The 19628-nt window shown below is 39.7% G+C and overlaps 1 protein-coding gene across 1 annotated transcript in view; it reads right to left on the minus strand.

Annotated features, from left to right (window-relative positions):
- The window catches only part of NUP210 (nucleoporin 210), a 166542-nt gene that overhangs the window by 46393 nt on the left and 100521 nt on the right, over positions 1-19628 (minus strand). The window contains exons 19-21 of the mRNA XM_027836937.1: positions 14515-14619; positions 14258-14359; positions 4311-4439 (exon numbers count right to left, since the gene is read on the minus strand). Of these exons, the coding sequence (XP_027692738.1) occupies positions 4311-4439; positions 14258-14359; positions 14515-14619 (336 nt within the window). The remainder of the gene's footprint in view (positions 1-4310; positions 4440-14257; positions 14360-14514; positions 14620-19628) is intronic.

Raw genomic sequence — 19628 nt, forward strand, 5'->3', positions numbered from 1 at the left:
GAAGAAGAAGAAGAAGAAGAAGAAGAAGAAGAAGAAGAAGAAGAAGAAGAAGAAGCCTTTAGTTTCAAAGGAAAGAGCTAGGGCTGATGACAGGAAGTTATAGGGAAGAAGACAGTGGCACAATATGAGAAAGAAATTTCTAACGTTTAGATCTGCCCCAAAATGGAATGGGCTGTCTCGGTAGGTAGTGGGATCCCCATCAATGGAGGTTTTCAAGCAGGGATTGGATGATCACTTTTTATAGAATGAATATATGAAAAGATAACTAAGACTAGCATAAGAGGGCTACATACCAAATGAGGATTTGACAGATGAGAACCTTGAGAAGAAGCACCATCTGAGGGTTTGAAATCGAGGAGAGGAAGAGAGGAAGGCATAGTTGCATGGGTACCTTAAGAGTTCATGGAAATATACTTTAAGAAATTCAAGTAAAGGATAAGTAAAATCCCTGGACTAAGACTCTAAAAGGGAAGAAGACTCAAGAGGAATAGGCAGATCCTAGAATTTCTCATGCAATAACCACAGATGATTCTGCTGAACAAGAAAAAGGCAAGGTGTCTACAGAATCCATTGTGGCTATACAATGTGCTCACTGACAAACTCACATTTTCAAAGGATACATATAAAAGACGGAAGCAAGGTCAGGTAGCTAAGGACACATCCCAAAAGCGGTACTTACATAGTCCTATAAGATCAAAGGCCAGAATGAACTGAGCCTTGTGATAAATGCTAAGGATGTTCAACAAAAAAACTTTTTATACATACTGGGTGAAAGAGAAAGAACCCAGGAGGACTGGGACTACCATTTGGGGTGGATGGTGGGGTGATAAAAGAATATGGATCATGGAATCCTGAATTCAGAGGTTGAAGGGAAACCGGAGGACATCAAGTCTAACCATTTCCTTTTACAGATGAATAACAGACCCAAAAAGGTTAAGAGACTTCTCCAGGGCATGGTAAGTGTTTGAGGTAGGATTTGAACCCTGCTTCTTCTGGTTGTCCTATGGAGAAAGGATCATAAGATCACTGATTTTGAACTAGAAAGGATCTCAGGGTTCATCAAGTCCAACATCTTCATTGTACAGATGAGGAAATTAAGGTGTACAAGGGTCAAGTGATTTGCTCACAGTCATACAGTTAGTGACTGTCAGAAGCAAGATTTGAACCCAGGTTCGTGCCTTATCCACCATGCCATGATGCCGCTCAAGAAGGAAGAATTAATGAAATGTAATCTTATTTTTTTTCTCAACCGATAAGAAGGATTTTCAGAAAGGGAAGAAAAGAACAAAAATGGTTGATAAGAATCAAAACTCAAAATAAAAGAAGAGGTGGCAAAGAGGAGATAGCTCTAGGATTCTGTGATTCAATGACAGCATTATAGGAGTTCAGAAGACCGAGAAAGAGAAAACTTCTAGATCATGTGGGCAAAGAAGTTTTCATGGTGAAGCAGCAAATGTAACCCGAAAGGAGAGTGTTTCAGCCTATGCAAGAGAACAAACTTTCTGAACAACCTACATACAGTTCTTGAAAAGTGCCCATTCAATTATACACAATAAACTGTTTTTCTATATTCATTAAAGCAATAACCCTAACTAATTCTACTGGGCAATTCTTTGATGGTCTAATTCCAGCAACTGTATGTACTTGCAGTGACAAAATTTCACTTCTCTAAAAATATTTCATAGGTCAGGGTTTGTGCTAATTCAGTCCACGTTATTATGGTTTATGCTATCACCATTAAAATTTCACTGAGAACCAACAATGCACTGGGCCCAGGGGAGAATAACCAGCCAAGTTCCCTGACCAGCTGGCTTACAATTTAAATAAGCTACTAGACATAAATTCTCACTCAAGGTTAATAGGAGAGAGAACTGCAGAATTCACAGCAAAATTTAATGTCAACAGATATGAATAAATCTGACATAATACCATTTATTTGCATCAGTCAAAAGGGTGAAGCTAAAAAGAATGTCTGGATCCCACTCTCGCTGCCAGGCAATTAAACAATCTATCAAATAATTAACAATCATTTAATAAGTGCCTACTGTATGCTCTGTGGTGGGCGCTGGGGACACAACGACAAAATTCAAATGGTCCTTTCCCTCAAAGTGCCTCACATTCTACTGGGAGAGACAATATGTCCTTATCTTATAGGACTATGTAGATACAAGATAAACACAAAATAAATACAAGGTAATTTGGGGGTGGAAGGCACTAACAGCTGTTTGGGGGGAGGAGTGGATCAACGAAAGGCCTCATGTATAAGGCAGCCCTTAGGTTGAGCATAAGGAAACTAGGGATTCTAAGAAGTGGAAATGAGGAGGGACTGCATTTCAGGCATTAGGCATTTGAGAAGCTTACAGGGCATTCTATTTGAAATATCTAATAGGCAGCTGGAGATGCTCCACTGTAGCTCAAAAGAGAGATAAAGGCTGTAATGCATGAATTCATGAATCCCAGATGAAGGCTGGGATTCACCTATACTGAGACAATAACTAAATCCATGGGACTTGATGAGGTTACTGAAATAAGAGTATAGAATTAGCAGAGAAAAAGATCCAGGGCAAAGCCTTGAGTACAATCATCATTAGGGGGTGTGACATGGATGGTGATCTGGCAAAAACAACCAACAACTGGTCAGGCAGATAAAGGAAAACCAAATGGGACCTATGTCACAAAACTGAGAGTGATAAGAGTATCCAGAATGAAAGTACTACTTAACAGTGTTAAATGCTATAGAAAGGTCAAGGAGGAAAAGAGCTAAGAAAAAATATTTGGCAACTGAGAGATTGTTGGTAACTTTGGAGAAAGCACTTTTGTTGAGTGATAAGGTCAGAAGCCATTATGCAGAGGGTTCAGAAATGAGAAAAGAAATGGAGGCAATGAGAGTGAACAGCATTTTCTAGGCACTTGGCTATAAAAGAAAGGGAAGACACAGGATAATCACTTAAGCAGCTAGCAGAGTCTAGTGAAAGCTTTTTTTTAAGGGTGGAAAAGATGTGTATTTTTTTTTAAGGCAACAGGGAAAACACGAATAAGACAAGGATTGAAGATTAAAGAGGGAGGGAACATGATTAAGTGGGTGATTTGTTGAAGATGATGGGAGGAAATGTTCTTAAGAGAACATGTAGAAAGACTGGTCTTGGCAAAGAGAAGAGACAAGTCATTAATGGAAAGGGGCAGAAAGGAAGAGAAGGTAGGGATGATGGCAAACTGTGAAGTTTGAGGAATCTATTTTGACCTTTGTAATTGCCCACATATTCAGAGAGGAGTTGGTCTTGGCGAGGAGAAGAGTGACATTTTCATAGAATAGATGGGTTTTGAAGACACAGAAATGAGGAGAAGAAACTCTCCCAGTCACAAGGCTTATAATTTTCCCCATTTAAAAAAGAAAAATTCTTATAAACAATAATTAAAATCTCTCTTCCAAATAGTAATAGAAGAATTAATGAAATCTTAATAAAATACTTGCTGAACTGAAATTAAAAAGCCAAGGATTCAAATTTTTAAAAAGAGAATAAAATACAATATAATTAAGTGCTGGCACAGCTATGGCAAGACAGGCATGCCAATACTACACTGCTGGTAGAATTGTGAATTGGATCAACCTTTTGCAATATGGAAATTTTATCTCCCCCCAAGTTATAAAACTATTCATTCCCATAGATCAGTGGTCCCACTACTGGAACTATATCCAAAGGAGGTTGTAAGCAGAAAAAAAAGACCCATTAATTAAAAAATATTTAATAATAGCAAAAAACTGGAAACAAACTAGGTGTCCAATGATTGGGAATTAGTTGAAATTATGGCATATGAATATTATGGAATATCACTGTACCACAGGCAACAAAAGATATGAAGATTTCAAAGAAATATGGAATCACTTATATGCGGTGAATTTTAGGGAATAAATCAGAACCAAAAACAATATACACAGACCACAACTATGTAATTAAAGGCAATAATAACAGCCATAAGTCTGTGTCAAATACTCAGAAGAGGAGGTCAAAAAGGATCCCAAAAACAAGTAGGATGATGTGGTCCCTACAGTATTAAAGACATACACAGTTCTCATTCGAAGTAATTGACCAGCAAATAAAAGAGGTTTATGGACATATGTACAGTCAATACAATCCCTCTCTTTTTTTTTTCATTTTGTTTATTAATTTTTCTTACTTCTTTTCCCTATGTCCTTATTTATATACTGGAATGTCTGTATTTATCAAGTTGTTTAAAGAAAAACTTTTTTTTTTTGAGTGTCTTTCCTAACATCTCTGAGTGTACAAAATCATAAGCATAGAACCACTAACCTTGTCAACCACTCGGACATACAATTCCTGAATATCTGATACGTGGATTTCGGCCTTTGCAGGTGCCGGGAACGCCAAACACAAGTCGTGAATCATGACTGTTAACATTCCTGGGAATAATGGATACACCTGAAATGCCAGAAGAAAATCTTATTTTATGTTTTGCATGATCACACATGTATACCTATATCAAATTTCTTCCCATCTCAGGGAGGGGGAAGTTAAGGAGGAAGGGAGAACATTTAGAACTCAAAATTCTAAAAAAACGAATGAATGTTAAAAATTGTCTTGATATTTAATCAGGAAAAGTAAAATATTATTAAAAAAGAAAATTTTATTTTAAAAATGCTGCAAGGCTTCCACCTTCTCCAATTAAATACTTTCTCTTTTCTAGTGAGAACTAGTAACACCTCAGTGACCGGGGCTATTTCATCCAGCTCAGTCTACTCGAGCAACTTTTGAAATCGATTCTGAAGACAGGGAGGAAGCAAAGCTTGACCCAGACATCACCCTTCCCACCATTTTCCCTGAACTTACCTATCACAAGAGACTCCAAACCTTATAATCTCCTCATAAAAAAGAATACTTAGCAGGGTTAGCCCTAGGCATCACCATAATCATAGATCAACATCATAATTATAGCCAATATTTACATAGAAGTTTGGTGGTGCCATAGTGCACAGAGCACTGGGCCTGGAGTTAAGAAGACCTAAGTTCAAATCCAAACTCACACACTTACGAGGTGTGTGACCCTGGGCAAGTCACTTAACCTTTGCCTCAGTTTCCTCAACTGCAAAATGGGGATAATAACAGCACCTACCCTGCAGGGTTGTTGTGAAGATCAAGAGATAATATATGTAAAATGCACTGCCTGGCACACAATAGGCATTATATAAATGCTAATTCCCTTCCCTCTTCTTTTCCTTTTATGGATTACAAAGATTTCTAAGCATATATGAATACATAATACAAATATGTGTGTATAAGTATATTCATTTGATCCTCACAACAATGAAAAGTAGTTGCTTTTATTCCTACTTTGTAGATGAAGGAACTGAGGTTTAGAAAAGGTAAGTGACTTGCCTAGTGTCACACAGATAGCAAATGTCTTAGACTGGATTTGAATTCAGATCTTCCTGATTCCAAACCTGATACTCTAACCACTGTGCCATCTAGCTGCCTCAGTAGCAGCAATGGTAGAACTTATATTTGAATAGCACTTTACATTTTACAAAATGAAGTTAAGTATAGTACATTGTTATTTCATCCTCATAACAACCCTGTGAGATAAGTAGCATAAGCATTATTATCCTCATTTTATGGATGAGGAAACTTACGCTTAGAGAGAAAACAGGGATGAGATCTAGAAAAAGTATGGCAGTAAGCTTTAATGGAAGAAGTAGGGTGCAGAGCCTCCAGAAAAGATAGATCATGGTGGGTATTGCAGGGAGTCACTATAGATGGCAGAGAGACAACATGAAGCCCTTGGGGGTGTAGATTGGATTGGATTGGAAGACATCATGTAAAAATGAGGATGGAGGGCCTATCCTTGACAAACCTTCACTGCTTCACCATTTTCCCATGGGTCAGGCTTGGTACTAAAAATTAGCCTATGGATGAGGCCAAGTGTCTCCGGCTATACCAGGCAGCCTTCATAGCCCTTAAAGGAGCTGACCAAGGTGGAAAAATGCATACTTCACTGAAGAAGCTGCCTCTCTTCCTCCCCCTTTCTGCCACCCAGGGTTAGTTCATTTCTCCAGGCACCTTTCAATGTTCTCTAATTAGAAGAAATGACTCAGGTTTTCTTCTATTCACACTAGAATTACAACCCAAGAGGCCATAGAGTGGTGGCTGATGAATCCTGCAACATTCATTTACTTGATAAACTCTTATTACTGCCTATGTGACCAGCTACCTCGCACCATGTAGATGATTTCATGTGACTCCTTTCCTATTATGAAATGCTAATATTGTCTAAAATTACAATTATTTTAGAGCTAGAAGGGACCTCAGCTATTATCTCATCCAACCCATTGAACATTGTATTTGATTAATATCTTGTTTTTATATCATCTTCATTTTCTAATATGTCTCTCTCCTCTTCCTTGCTCAAAGAGGCATCGCTTATAATTAGTAAAAGGAATCAGTACATGAACCAAGTCTGACATCATACACATTGTTCTATATCCATAGTACCCCATGTCTGCAAAGAGAGGTGGGAATAACATTCTCATATCTCTTCTTTGGGACCAAGCTTGGTTATATTGTCCAACCAATTTTTAAGGCCGTTTAAACTGATGTGTCTTGTCCAAAGTTTAAGAATCTTAGGGTTGGAAGATTATCTAGTGTGACCCCAAACTGAAGCATGAATTTCTTCTATGACATTCCTGCAAAGTACTTATCCAGCCTCCACTCATTTATCCCTAGAGATGGGCAATCCTTTCCATTTTGGGACAGCTCCCATTGTTGGGAAAGTTTATTGTTGTCGTTTTAATAACAAGCTAAAATCTACCTTCTTATAACTGCCACCCATTGGTTCTGGCTCTCCTCTCTGGGGGAAAGCTATCCTTCTTCCATACAGTCTTTGAAAGAATTGTATAACTACCAAGTGCCCAAGCCAACACCAAAATACAGGTCTTCTGATTCATAATATACCATCTCATTTCCAAATTCTCTCTCACAAGAAGCCCCTTTGTCTTGGGGAGCTTAAATGAAGTCATTCCAGGTGTTCAAAAAATGGACTAGCTGACCTCTAGATCTGTGACTTTACACGTTGAGATTTCTTGACAGGCAAATCCGAGCACTCTCAGCACCATGTATGACTTCTTTTGAGACGGCTGCACACTATGCTCTGAGGCCCTCCTTTTCACCTTAAGGTCCTGACTTAAATAGCTACTTTCTGTAACCAGACAGCTCACTGTCACTCTGGAGGTGAGATCTTCAATGGAAGGTCAGTAGATTGAGGGTACAGCAGGAAGTGCTTTTTCAAAATATGCCAATAATGGGAAGATCTAATGTCAACAGTCAATCTAAGGTATTAGCAAGGCCATCTGACAAGATGAAAGCAAGTGCAGTTGACTCAATAATGCAGCTGGGTGGATGGTGCTTGAATCATTTCACATAATGGTTTAAAGTATATGAGGAAAGGTCCCCTAGTGCATATCATAAGAAATAATGAGGTCTCTGTAATGTGAGCCCTCACCACAACAACCCAATATTAAATATAGACTAAGAAGCCAGGCCCAACTACCATTAGGTTTCTGAATTGTCCAAGGGAAATTCACAGGGCCTATTACATTTCTGAAAGAGAATTTCTTTAAAAGAATTACCAGAAAAAAATGGATGGAATGTTCTCCCTCAAAATATAATTTGAGAACCCAATTCCTGAGACATTGCAAAAGCTGCCACATCATTAATTCAGTCAGATGCAGAGATGCTCACTGGAACATGCCAAAATTATCCAAGATACACAAGTGAGTTAAAATGCCAGCAGGACCACACAGAAGAAGTACAGGAGGTGCTTACTTTCAATGGAGCCGCTATGTAAACTTTAAATGGAGACACAAAATGAAAAACACAAGAAACTGTTCCTCCTAGTTAGTGCAGCAATTTCTTGGCAATGAGATTTCAAATCATCTTTCTGCAAGCAGGAGCAAGAAGATAGGTGTTTCATACTCATTCATTTTTTCCCCTAATTTACAGTAGAATTTTAATCTGGGGGAAAAAAGTCATCGTTCCAAATGAATTCTAATTTCTAAGTGTTGAAGGTGCCACCTGAGAATGTCTCTGAAGACTAAGCCTGAGGGAAAATCCTGTCATCTCTTCATGGAAGATGCATGTATTATTGCTTTTAATAATGCTGCATCCAATAGGCAAAGTGAAATGTGGAGTTGAGATGTTCTGAGATGCTGATTAAAATGGAGATAGTGAGTCAATCATTCCTGCTCCAACCCCAATGCCTTTGCCCCACTATTAGGGTTCCACTTGAATTACTTCACCTTCCGTTTCCCTGGCAGTGAGTAACACTTCCTACTTGCTCCTTGCTATTCAGCATTTGTAGACAAATTGGGAAATTCTAGTTTCTTCAACTATAAAAAATTTTAAATGTCATTGAAGCAATCAGCTTGCATTTTCTATATTGTTGCTGAACTCCTTCAGTGTTCTTATAAATCTTGCATGATAGCACCAGAGCTTCAGTGCAGATAAAAGTCTAGCTCTGACGTCACGACTTAGCAGTCCTCAGAAGTCTGTGGGGGATAATACCAGGAATGGCTTCTACATTTTCTAGTCCGGTGGGCAATCTACCGCCTGGCGCTCACAATGTTGTGTTTATATGAAAATAACCCTGAGTCAGAAAGGTCTTGGTACTGGCATGAACAATAGCTCATCCAGCACCCTCAGAAATGCTGAGAAGGTTTCTCTGGGTGGGTATTAAGATTAAAGCTAAGTTATTATGCATAATTGCTCACTAACTACACAATTTTCTACTTCCCAGGCTTTTTTTTCTTAATTAAAAACACCACCAATTTTGAAAAGAAAACTTAGGCTTGAATCAGCTATAAATTTTCTTCTGCAAACCAACAATAGGAATAGGGACTGTGATTTCATTAATATAGGGAACTCCCAACCAATGTTGGTTGGCACTGTCTCAGCAAAATATAGGCTTTAAAAAGTTGCCAAGAATGCTGATTGGTTAAATGCTTTCCCAGGGTCAGAGTCAATATGGGTCAGAGGCAGGTCTCTCTGAATATGAAGCCAACTCTCTGTTCACTATACCATGTGGCCTCTGACCAAATAATAAGGTATTAACAATATAATTGATGATGATGATGATGATGATGTTGATGAAGACAGTGATGACAAAGGAAGGTAATCCCCAATGCCAAGCATGGAACAGTGGGAAAAGCACTGGACTGAGAATCAGAAAACCTGTGTTCAAATTCCAGCTTCGCCATCAACCAGACTTTTGTTTGTGACCTTGAATTTTGCTTCACCAGGTCTTAGTTTTTTGTTTTATTCCAATGGGTCCCCTCCTAGTTTAAATATTCTGTATTCTGTGATTCTTATCCAGCTCTGACATTCCATCTTCTAGGGTTCTTTTCTGTTTCTGACATTCTGTATCATAAGGGAGAAGTGTCAAACTCACAGTATACCAAAATAGATTAAAATATAATTGGGAAATGTTTACCAAAATTAAATAAAATACAACATAGATAATATTAATTTGTGGTTTTCTAAGTCCATATGCAGCCTGTAGGGATCCATATCTATTTCAGTTGACACCACTGAAAATTTAAGGCACTTCAGGCTTTTCCATCTTCTAAGGTGCTTTTTTTGGGGGAGTTCTTATTTTTTTTAATTCTGCTATTCTATATTCCGAGGTTTCTTTCACTTCTGACATGCTGTCTTCTAGGGTCCCTTGCTCATTCTGATATTCTGATTCCTAAGGTTCCTCCCAGCTCTTACATTCTGTATTGAATGGTCTTTTCCTACTATAACATTCTATGTTCTAATGTCTCTTTCTAGTTTTGATGATGTAAGACTCTTTTAATCATTCCAGTCTCCCCAAAGAGTTTTGGTATTTTCACTAGTTGGAAATTTCTATTACAGCAGTAAAGAATTCTGAGTGACCTCTTCCATACATGCACAAAAAGATCTTTAGCAATGTTTGTATAGCTCCTTTTCACAGGTTCATTGGTTCTTATAGGTAGAAAGGGCTTAGGCTAATTCTCTCCCTTTTTTTCCAGACAAGGAAAATGAGCCTCGGAGAAAAGCAACTTAGACAAGGCCACAAGGCTAATTAAACATGGCAAAGCTGAGACTTAGACCCAGGGTCTCTTGACTCTTTTTACCATACTACATTGCTTCAGAAGTCTAAAGAGATTCACAAGCCATTCGTGGGTTTTGAGTATATGCTGGTAGGAAGTAAGAGAGACATTTTCTTCCAGCTAATTGAAGAGTTGTTGTAGGCATTCTTGTCTCTGTGATTAAGGGAAATGAGAACACTGTTAATTAGCTCCTGAAAATGCTACGAAAATGTGTAAGCTACCTTCAAAGAAAAGAAGTTGTTAGGACTTGTGACAGATTATCAACACCATGTGGGAAAAAAATATATTCCTTATTCTGTGGAAGTGGCAAAAGCCATCTCACAGAATTTCCATGTTCACTTGTAATACTACCTGGTGTGAAGATCTTTCTTCTTCTAATGTAGTCTGATGGGGGTGTATATATATATATATGTATGTATATATGTATGTATGTATATATAGATAGATAGATAGATAAAGATAAATTGATAGATATATGTATACACATCCCATATATATATATACATATATCTGAATATGACACAGCCAGAGTCACTGGCCAAAGAGACAAAAGGGATACAGAGGTCAGGGACTGGAGCAATGTGTGACACATTGTATTCTGCCAATGTATTACCTGTCAACGTATTCACTGGGAGGTAACCAGACCTTAGTGCATAAGAGTGGGATCTCATTGATCCCAAAAGTGCCAAATCTTTTCTGGGAGCAGGTAGGTAAGACAGTAGTAAGTTGTTATTTTGGAGTTAAAGGATAGTATATACACATGTATGAGATGGCAACATGGTATTTGAAGAAACTAGGATTCTCAAAAAAAAAAGGAACCCAGCCAGGTTCTGGTCTCACCTGAGGATACTCATACTTTTATTCTTTGCTAAGCTGGATTGTTCCTGACTAGCCCCAAACGGGCAGGAGGAAGTCCCTTCTGTATTTTCCTTGCTCCTGTCTATCCTAGCCTAACCCTAAGCACCGATGCCCGTACTTTCATCTTACCTTACCTAAAGAGAGAAGGTATTTCAAAATTATTCATTTATAGCCTTAAAGAAAATAAGGTAAAAGCAAACTTTAAAAGTATAGATTCAGTTACAGAAAATAAGAACACTGTATCAGTTAGCCCCAATCTGACTAAATTGGCTTCTAGAGCTTCTGGTGCTAATTGGTCTCATGCCCATTTGACTTGCATCTGGCCTGACTTCCACGGAGAGCCATAAGCATGACTCAGGAGAAAGACACAGGCATACCTCCCCCATCACACTTGGGACCCAACTCCTCAGTTAATATTCCACTTCAAAACTGGGACCCCTCCAACCAACTATGAGGGTCAATCCTCATGCCAGCAACAGTCCTTCTTAGCAGCAACGACTGAACCTTTTCCACCAGGGGAAACTTTGGAAGGCTTACAACACGAGTAAAACACACACAGACACACGCACGTACACAGAGTCCCTACTGACAAAAAAGAGAAGAGTCACATCTTTCATGATACAGTAGAAACAGGTAGCTAGGTGGCACAGTGTATAAAGCGCTAGCCTTGGAATGAATTCAAATCTGGCCTGAGACACTTACTATCTGTGTGACCCTGGGCAAGTCACTTAACCCTGTTTGCCTCAGTTTCCTCATCTGTAAAAACTGGGCTGAAGAAGGAAATTGCAAATCACTCCAGCATTTTGCCAAGAAAATACTAAATAGGAGTCATGAAGAATCAGATACAGTTGAAAACAACTGAATAACTGGATGACAGGCAGAGTGAAAGGGCAGGAATACAGACGCTTTAATTCTACTCCGAGGGCTATGTGACTTCTGGCAAGTCACAGAACCTCCTGGAGTTCATGTTTCACTGTCTTCCCAGACCTAGTCAGAGGATTGCATTGTGGATCAAATGACATGAAAAAGCATATGTCAAAGTAATTTGAAAAGCTAACAGTCTTATGTAAATATAGGGAATCAGCATTAAAAAGTACAGGATTATTTGTGCCTTTAGAAGTGTTTTAAGCATAGAATTCTAAAATATTGTCAGCTTGGTAGATGCAAACTTCATTATATGTAATGAATCCTATATAATTAATAATAAAAATAGCTTTACATAGCACTTTAAGGTTTATAAAGCACTTTACATACATATCTCATTTGGTCTCCATAACAACCTGGAGAGGTAGGTGTTATTATTACTCCCACTTTACAGATGAAGAAACTAAGTCACAGAGAGCTCAAATGACTCGCCCAGCTAGTAAGTCTCTGTGGTAGGATCAGAATTCAGATCTTCCTCCAAGTAAAGTACTTTATTGCCTATGCTACCTACTTGCCCATTAGGAGAACTGACCAGGAGAATTCACCAGGGGAATTTACTTAAATCTGAGGTATCCAGGCTAAGATTTGAGAACAAGTCTCTTTACTTTTTCAAGTTTCTGTCAGTGGCAATATGAAAACAACTCTCCAACAAAAATTTCTCTAGCTTCCTCTCCTTGCCCTACTTCTTTTGCAAAGCAAGGCTGCCTGGGCAGGTCAAGTCTCTGTTAGTTCTCTCCAGGAATAAACAAAGGAAAACTTTTTTCCTGCAGGTATATAATCAATTATTTCATGGTCATTTTGGAGGAAAATGGGATTTCACAATCCTTTTCTCTCCTTATAAAACCAGCATTCCAAATACACAAAGTCTGTTCTGGTAAGATTATTATCTTATATCAATATCCTCAAGGAATCAACGCAACTCTTCGTTGTTTTTCACTTTCGACCAGTTTCCAAGAATCCTGATCAAGGACATCAGTTAGCATTACTCAACAAACACCCACTAGCCAATGTATCGAGTTTCACATGTTGTTTAGAGAAGTTGATCAGTATGCTCTTCTAAGACTGCTCCATCTCTCAGATCTGTCATATACTGGACAAAATGTCAAATTCCTCAGGATCCCAGGTTCCTTCTATAGAGCTAAGAGCCAAGAGTTATACCCAGCCACCCACAAGATGACAAAACAATCAGAAATCAACTAACCAACAAATTATCTATTGCACTCCTATTACATACTTACTACTATTATTATTCATAATAATAATAATAATAATATTAATACTTTCTTAACAATCTAAAACTTTTGCCTTCTTGCTAACTTCTACTTGCTAACTAATTTCTTTTTTTTTCATCTTAAGGAGAAAGAAAAAATAAGGCACATTTTTAGCTTTCAGAATTATTTAGGATTTCTTTCTTGGCTTTTTCTTTTGATGAGAAGAGGTCAGCAAAAGAGAGCTCATTTGCTCAGTAGGAAGAGGAGCTATGGAATGTGTTTTTAAAACAGGAAGACAAAATACTTAGGGGAAAGCTCCCCGAGCCTCAGACTATCCAAACTCCCAACATTTTCTTTTCAACAATGACCATTTGTCCCAAAGAGCAGAATGAATGTTTTTCTTTGCTATGATTTATGGGTGACAGTCACAGGAGGAGCCGTTAACAATAAGAATTTGGGCCAATGTTTCCCCACAGAGAAGAGAACAGGAAAACTGTGACTTTAGCACCATCCATAGGACATGACTATGGGCAGTACCCAAAGTAACCTTCTACAGTTAGGGATATTAAAAATCAACAGAGGGAATTGAATAGCAGACCACAATTTCCCTTCTATTTCCTTTAATGTCTTTAAGTGAAGGATTCCTACATAAATGAAGAAATGACAAAATTAATTAAGTGGCATAGTGGTAAGATAAGATTATAGGATTTCAAATCTGGGGGGCAGGGTTCCCAGCTCTGCTACAAACTAGCTATATGCTCTTTAAAACAAACAAACAAAAATGAAATTGTCTAGGCATGTACTTTTAGCCAAAACTTCTCTGGCATTCAGTTTCCTCATCTGCAAAGGAAAAAGTCTGTATGATAGAAAAAAGCACATCAGACTGGGAATTGGGAGGTAGTCCCAGCTTTGGCATTGTGTTGACCTTGATTGAGTCATTTCCCTACTGTTGGCCCTGTGTGTCTTACCAGTAAAATGAGGGGCATGGAATTGTAAGATCCCTAAGGTCCCTTCCAGTTTTAGCATTGCATGACTCTAATACTCTTCTCTAAACTCACCCACATAATCATGCAACCATCACTATATAAGAATCAAAATGACTTTATTAGAAACTCCTTCCACTTACCATAGCAATGCCTCTAGCTTCTTGGTAAGACACTTTGACAATGTTTGTGATGCTGGTGTTGATGAAAAAGTACCCAGAGCCTTCTTTAATGAGGAGTTCAGCCTATATGATGAAGACACATGAGAGAATCAGGAGGAGTAGATGGGACTGTCAGTCAGATAGCCTCACATGTTAGAAGCCCCCTGGTTATAAGTAGGAGGCTGGAGTTCACATCCTTTCATGTGAATGCAAGTGGACAGAAGAAAAAGCTGGTTTACCTGAACACCAGGATGGTTGTAGATGGTTATATCATGGGGGGTCACTTTCACATCTTCCACAAGAATAAGCTCAATGGTTGCTGAGACAGGCACAAGAGGTTCATACTGAAAAGGAGAAAATGACTCATGAACTTCATAAGGAAACATCCAGGAAGAAACAGCCTCTAAGTTTTAATGGGGCATGAAACTGTGAATGATAACCAAGATTGCAGGGCATAATCAGTATGCCAAAAGACAGTTCTATCAGCTTGACTCCCAATGGATTGTACACATAGTCATTCCCTGAGGAGTGGCTTAAGGGGTCCAAATGCAATGTGGTTCAGTGGAAAGGGCATGTGCTGTAGAATCGGAGGTCATGGGTTCAACTACCCTGGGTGAGTCATTTATTGTCCTTGGTTCTTTGTAGCCACATCTGTAAAATAAGGGGGCTTGAACTAAGGGAACCCTGAGGTCCCTTCACACTCCAGATCTAGGATTTTTTTGCCTCAATTCTTTTATTTTCTCTCTTGTAGACTCCATATTGATGACCTAGTAATAGCAATTCACATTATATAGCACTTTTGGGTTTACAAAGAGCTTTCCTTAGACTATTCTTGTGAAGTTGTAGAGAAGTAGTGCAAATGTTATTTTTTCCATATTTCTCGTGAGGAAACTGAGTCCCAGAAAAGCTAAATGACTTGGTCCAAATCACCCAGCTAGTCAGCGTAAGAGCTGGAATAGAAACCTAAGCCTTTCTGGGTCCCAAGTTCAGCCTTCTGAAGTGCCAAGTTGCCTTTCTACTATATAGATGACCTATTACACCCTAAAGATTATGGGTAATTTCCTGCCTAATACACCTAAATTGAATGAATAAAGAAAAAAACATTTATTAAATGATCATTATGTTCCAAGCTCTGTGCTAAGGACTGCAGATACAAATTGGAAAAATAAACAGTCCTTGTTCTATTGGAGCTAAAAGGAATTCTAAAGAAGCTCAAGTTATCATTGGAGTAGACAATACTTACAAGAAAGTTCAATTTAAGGGCAGACAGAAAGCCCCAGAAATCTTAAAGGTGCTCTGGTGGGGCAGGTGGCAAAGTCAAGATGTCTTTAAGTTACATAAGTGGTAATATGACAGTGCTGGGGGACTGCAGGGCATAGAGACAGGGCAGATGGGAAGGAAGGTCTGGAGGATCTTAAGAAGTGGTGGTGGGGTAGATGATAATGCCTGGGAGTCCTCCATATCATCAGAAGGAATGGAGTTGTTGAATTCTATTTCATTTAAATTCTGTGAGCAGTTAAGCAGCCCAGGCAAGGGAGAAGGCAAAAGGGCAAGGTGCTGCCAGGAGCAATGTTCTTCCTGCCTGGCCATGCAGGGTGGATTCTGGGACAGCCAAGGTCAAGTTCTGAGACTGCCCAGGGCTGGGGGTAGGGAGGCAGAAGATAAACAGGGCAAGAGGCATAGGGCGCTCTCCTTCCCCTACAGTGGAGGCTCTTCCCACCAGACTTCACCTTCCTTCTAGGATTAACCCTGGCCATGCATGGGGCACAGGGATGGGCAACAACAGAACTGATATTTCAGTGGCCAGGCTGAAGGGCTGACCTGTGTTGTGAGCAGATGTCGTGTCTGTTGCCACCCTCTGGCTGTCCCTCTTGAGCTATGATTTCGCTCTGGCTGGATTAACAAAAGGAAAATGCAACCACAGGCTAAGTCAGCCCCGTACTGGGACTGAAACGAAATAAGATAGCTGGATAGCTGGCTAGTGAGGTCTGGGCTCCAGGCCTACTGCTGACTGGGCAGCAGAACCAAAAGCAAAATGTGCTATGCTCAGCCTCGCTTCTGCTTGCTGGGTTGTGGAGGTTGATGTTGGCATTAAAACAAATCCGTATTAGGTCTGCTGTAGAGAAGTGCTTATGAGAGAAATGGACAGACAGACTAGTGCCTTTCAAATAAGGTAGTCTATTAGACAGTGGCCAAAGCATGCCATCGCTGCAAGTCTATCTCACCTTATCCTTCCTCTCCATATCCCAGCTTTCATCATCCCCCTCCCTCAACGAGATAATACATCAGCCTCCAAACCTGTCTTGTTTCTCTTATCCTTCACAACACCACCAAATTAATATTCTTATAACACCACTTTCACCATGTCATTCTCTTTGTCAAATAATCCATTGGGCCAAAGAGAAAATCCACATTTCCTCATCCTGGCATTCAAGATGGCTTCTGAGACTCACTTGGTCCATTCAAGTTTCAATTTGAGTGCGACCTTTAGCCTGTCCAGATTTCTGCTCCCAAAGCAGTGCTAGCAGCCCCTTCCTCCCCTCTCCCCAAAATGTACTTTGCATTTACTTGGGGTGAGTTGTGCTTTCCCTCTCAAGGCTCTAATCAGCTCTCCAGGACTATGTTACAGAGAATGCACTGAGTTGGATTGGCAGAGGGAGCTTCCTCCCCTGGAGGATCCTTATACCAATAACATCATAGCTCCTGTTCCCATCCCTCCATATTTTGTATCTCATCAATGGCATTCATGTTGCTTTCACCTAGAAGAATTTTGTTTTTTTTTTTAAGGAAGAATTTTAACTCTTTTTTTCATTTTTGCTTCTGTATTGCCAATACCTAACACAGTGTCTAGCATATCGTAAGTACTTAATAAATGCTTATTTAAATGCTTACTGAATTGAATTGAAATTAATCATACAATCTCAACCCACTCTTCTGAGAATACCAGTCCTCAAGTGGTCTTCTTTGTATGGCCACTAGGTGGCGTAGGGCATAGAGTGCTGGTCCTAGAGTCACAAAGACCTAAATTCAAATCAAACACTTCCTAGTTGCATGATCCTGGGCAAATTCCTTTATGTCTGTCTGTCTCAATTTCCTCCTCTATAAAATGGGGATAATAATAGCACCTACCTCCCAGGGCTGTTGTGAGGATAAAATGAAATATATGTAAAGTACTTCGCAAACCTTAAAGCACTCTATAAATGCTAACTATTATTATTACTCTCCTTTGAACTCTTAAAACATGTGTTTGTACCAATGATTTGGATATTTAGTCATAAAATGTCCTGCCTTGGGTCTCAACAGTTTGAAAATGGCTCTACAACTAGGTTATAAGCTTCTGGGTTAGAATTAGTCCTTTTCTTCTTCAGTATCACTGCTGTTCCCTCATGGTCTCTCCCCTTTCCCAGTATGGGGCAGTGGGACATGGATTGCTGCTATTCAATAAAGGAGTGTATGAATGAGGACACTGCCCCCCCAGCTACCTTCTTCTAGTGGGGATATACAGCCAGCTCCTCATGTCTCCCCTCTCCAAATTACCCTGTACTTTTGGGGGTATGTATTCTCTCTATATACTTAAGTACAGAGAGGAATATAAACTTCTTGAATATAACTAGAGGCTAAGTCAGTTAATTTTTTGCCTTTGTTTCCACATCATCTGCCTGGCATGTAGTAGATGCTTAATAAATATTTGTTGGTTTATTGATTGCTATTCTGGGATTTGATAGTTTAGGCTGAGGAAAGGCTCAAGTAAGGAAGACTCCCGTGGTTGAGCACTGTAGGACCAGGCCGAGAATGACCGTGTCTCTAACAAGACCTGTTCTGGGACAGTGTGGAACCAATAAAGGATCTGGGTCAGGTGCGTTACTAGGAAATGCTGGGCTGGACAGCACTGCTCCGTCTGGTGCAGTTGCAAGTATTTTGCCTCTCCCCCAGGGTGGCCGTGCCAAGCACATGGTGGCTTCCTCTGGGCACAAAGGTTGGCAGTGCTCCAGTTCCAGAAAGAGAACAAATAAACCGATATGCCAGATGCTGCATAACTAGACAAAATAAAAGTCTGTCCCCTCAGTGTCCCAGCAGCAAACACCCTCCGGATATAGGACTGGAAGCAGAGGAGCAAAGGATGATGAGCTGGTCCCTCCAACAAATGCTACCCAGTGGGCTTAGCTTACTTTCGTGACATCACTTCTTACCTCAAGAACTAATAATGTCTCCCCACTACACCCAGGATCAGGTCCTGTCTCTTCTGTTTGGCATTTAGGGCCTCCATGATCTGACTTAACTTTATTTCCAACTACTACCCATATAACCTTTGTTCCAGCCAAACTGGTCTTACTTTCTCCTATGTACACCACCGTCATTCCTCTGTGTCATTTCTCTTATTGTTTCACTCTTGGAGGTCCCTTCCCCAACTTCTCTGCCTGTCTCAATCCTATGCACCCTTTAGGACCAAACTCAAGACCCATTATCTCTACCAAGACTTCTCTGACTCACTCTGGTCTGCCAGAGGTCACTGCAGGTTCAAAGAGAGTGGCAGCTTCTTCTAACAACTTCCTTTCCTCCTAACTTTTAACCACATCCTGCTTTACATTGCTATCAGTTTCAAATGTGTATATATCTCACTGTCCCCAAAAGATTACCCTTATACTTTCAAGGCCACATGGCACAGAAGGCACAGCATTGCCTCGGGAATCAGAGGACCTGGGTTCAAATCCCACCTCCTATGCTTACTACCTCCGTGATCTCAGACAAGTCCCTTCTGGGTCTATTTCCTCTTCTGTAAAAGGAGGTGTGTGTATGGGGAAAGGGCAGAACAGCTGATCTCTAAGGTCCTTCCCTTTCAGCTCTAGATCTGGGAATTTACAAACTCACTATTCTGGTTTCCCTCATGGCACTTGGCACAGTGATAAACATATAGTAGCTGTTTAGTAAATATTTGAGAAATAATCTAAATGAGAGAAAACATTCCTCAGAGCATTCCCAAATGTTCTGAACTTTTGAAGCTGGGGAAATGAGAATATTGGTTAGGACCTAAACAGGAGGCAAAAAAAAAAAATGTGTGATTGGGAGAGGGGATAATCAGATGCAAACACTTCTAAGGAAGGACAGGTTCAAAAGGGAGAATAGAATAAATGGAAGACGGGATAGGACGAAGGAAAAAATAGTTAGTTTTTCACAACATGATGACTATGGAAGTGTTCTGCATGACTACACATGTATATCCTGTATCGAGTTTCTTGCCTTCTCAATGAGGGTGGGTGGGGAGGGAGGGAGGAAGAAAATTTGGAACCCAAAGTTTTAAAAACAAATGTTAAAGATTGCTTTCACATGCAACTGGGAAATAAGATATACAGTC

This window comes from Vombatus ursinus, unplaced genomic scaffold, assembly GCF_900497805.2.
Source record: "Vombatus ursinus unplaced genomic scaffold, bare-nosed wombat genome assembly UNPS02014820.1, whole genome shotgun sequence".
Classification (NCBI taxonomy): Eukaryota; Metazoa; Chordata; class Mammalia; order Diprotodontia; family Vombatidae; genus Vombatus; species Vombatus ursinus.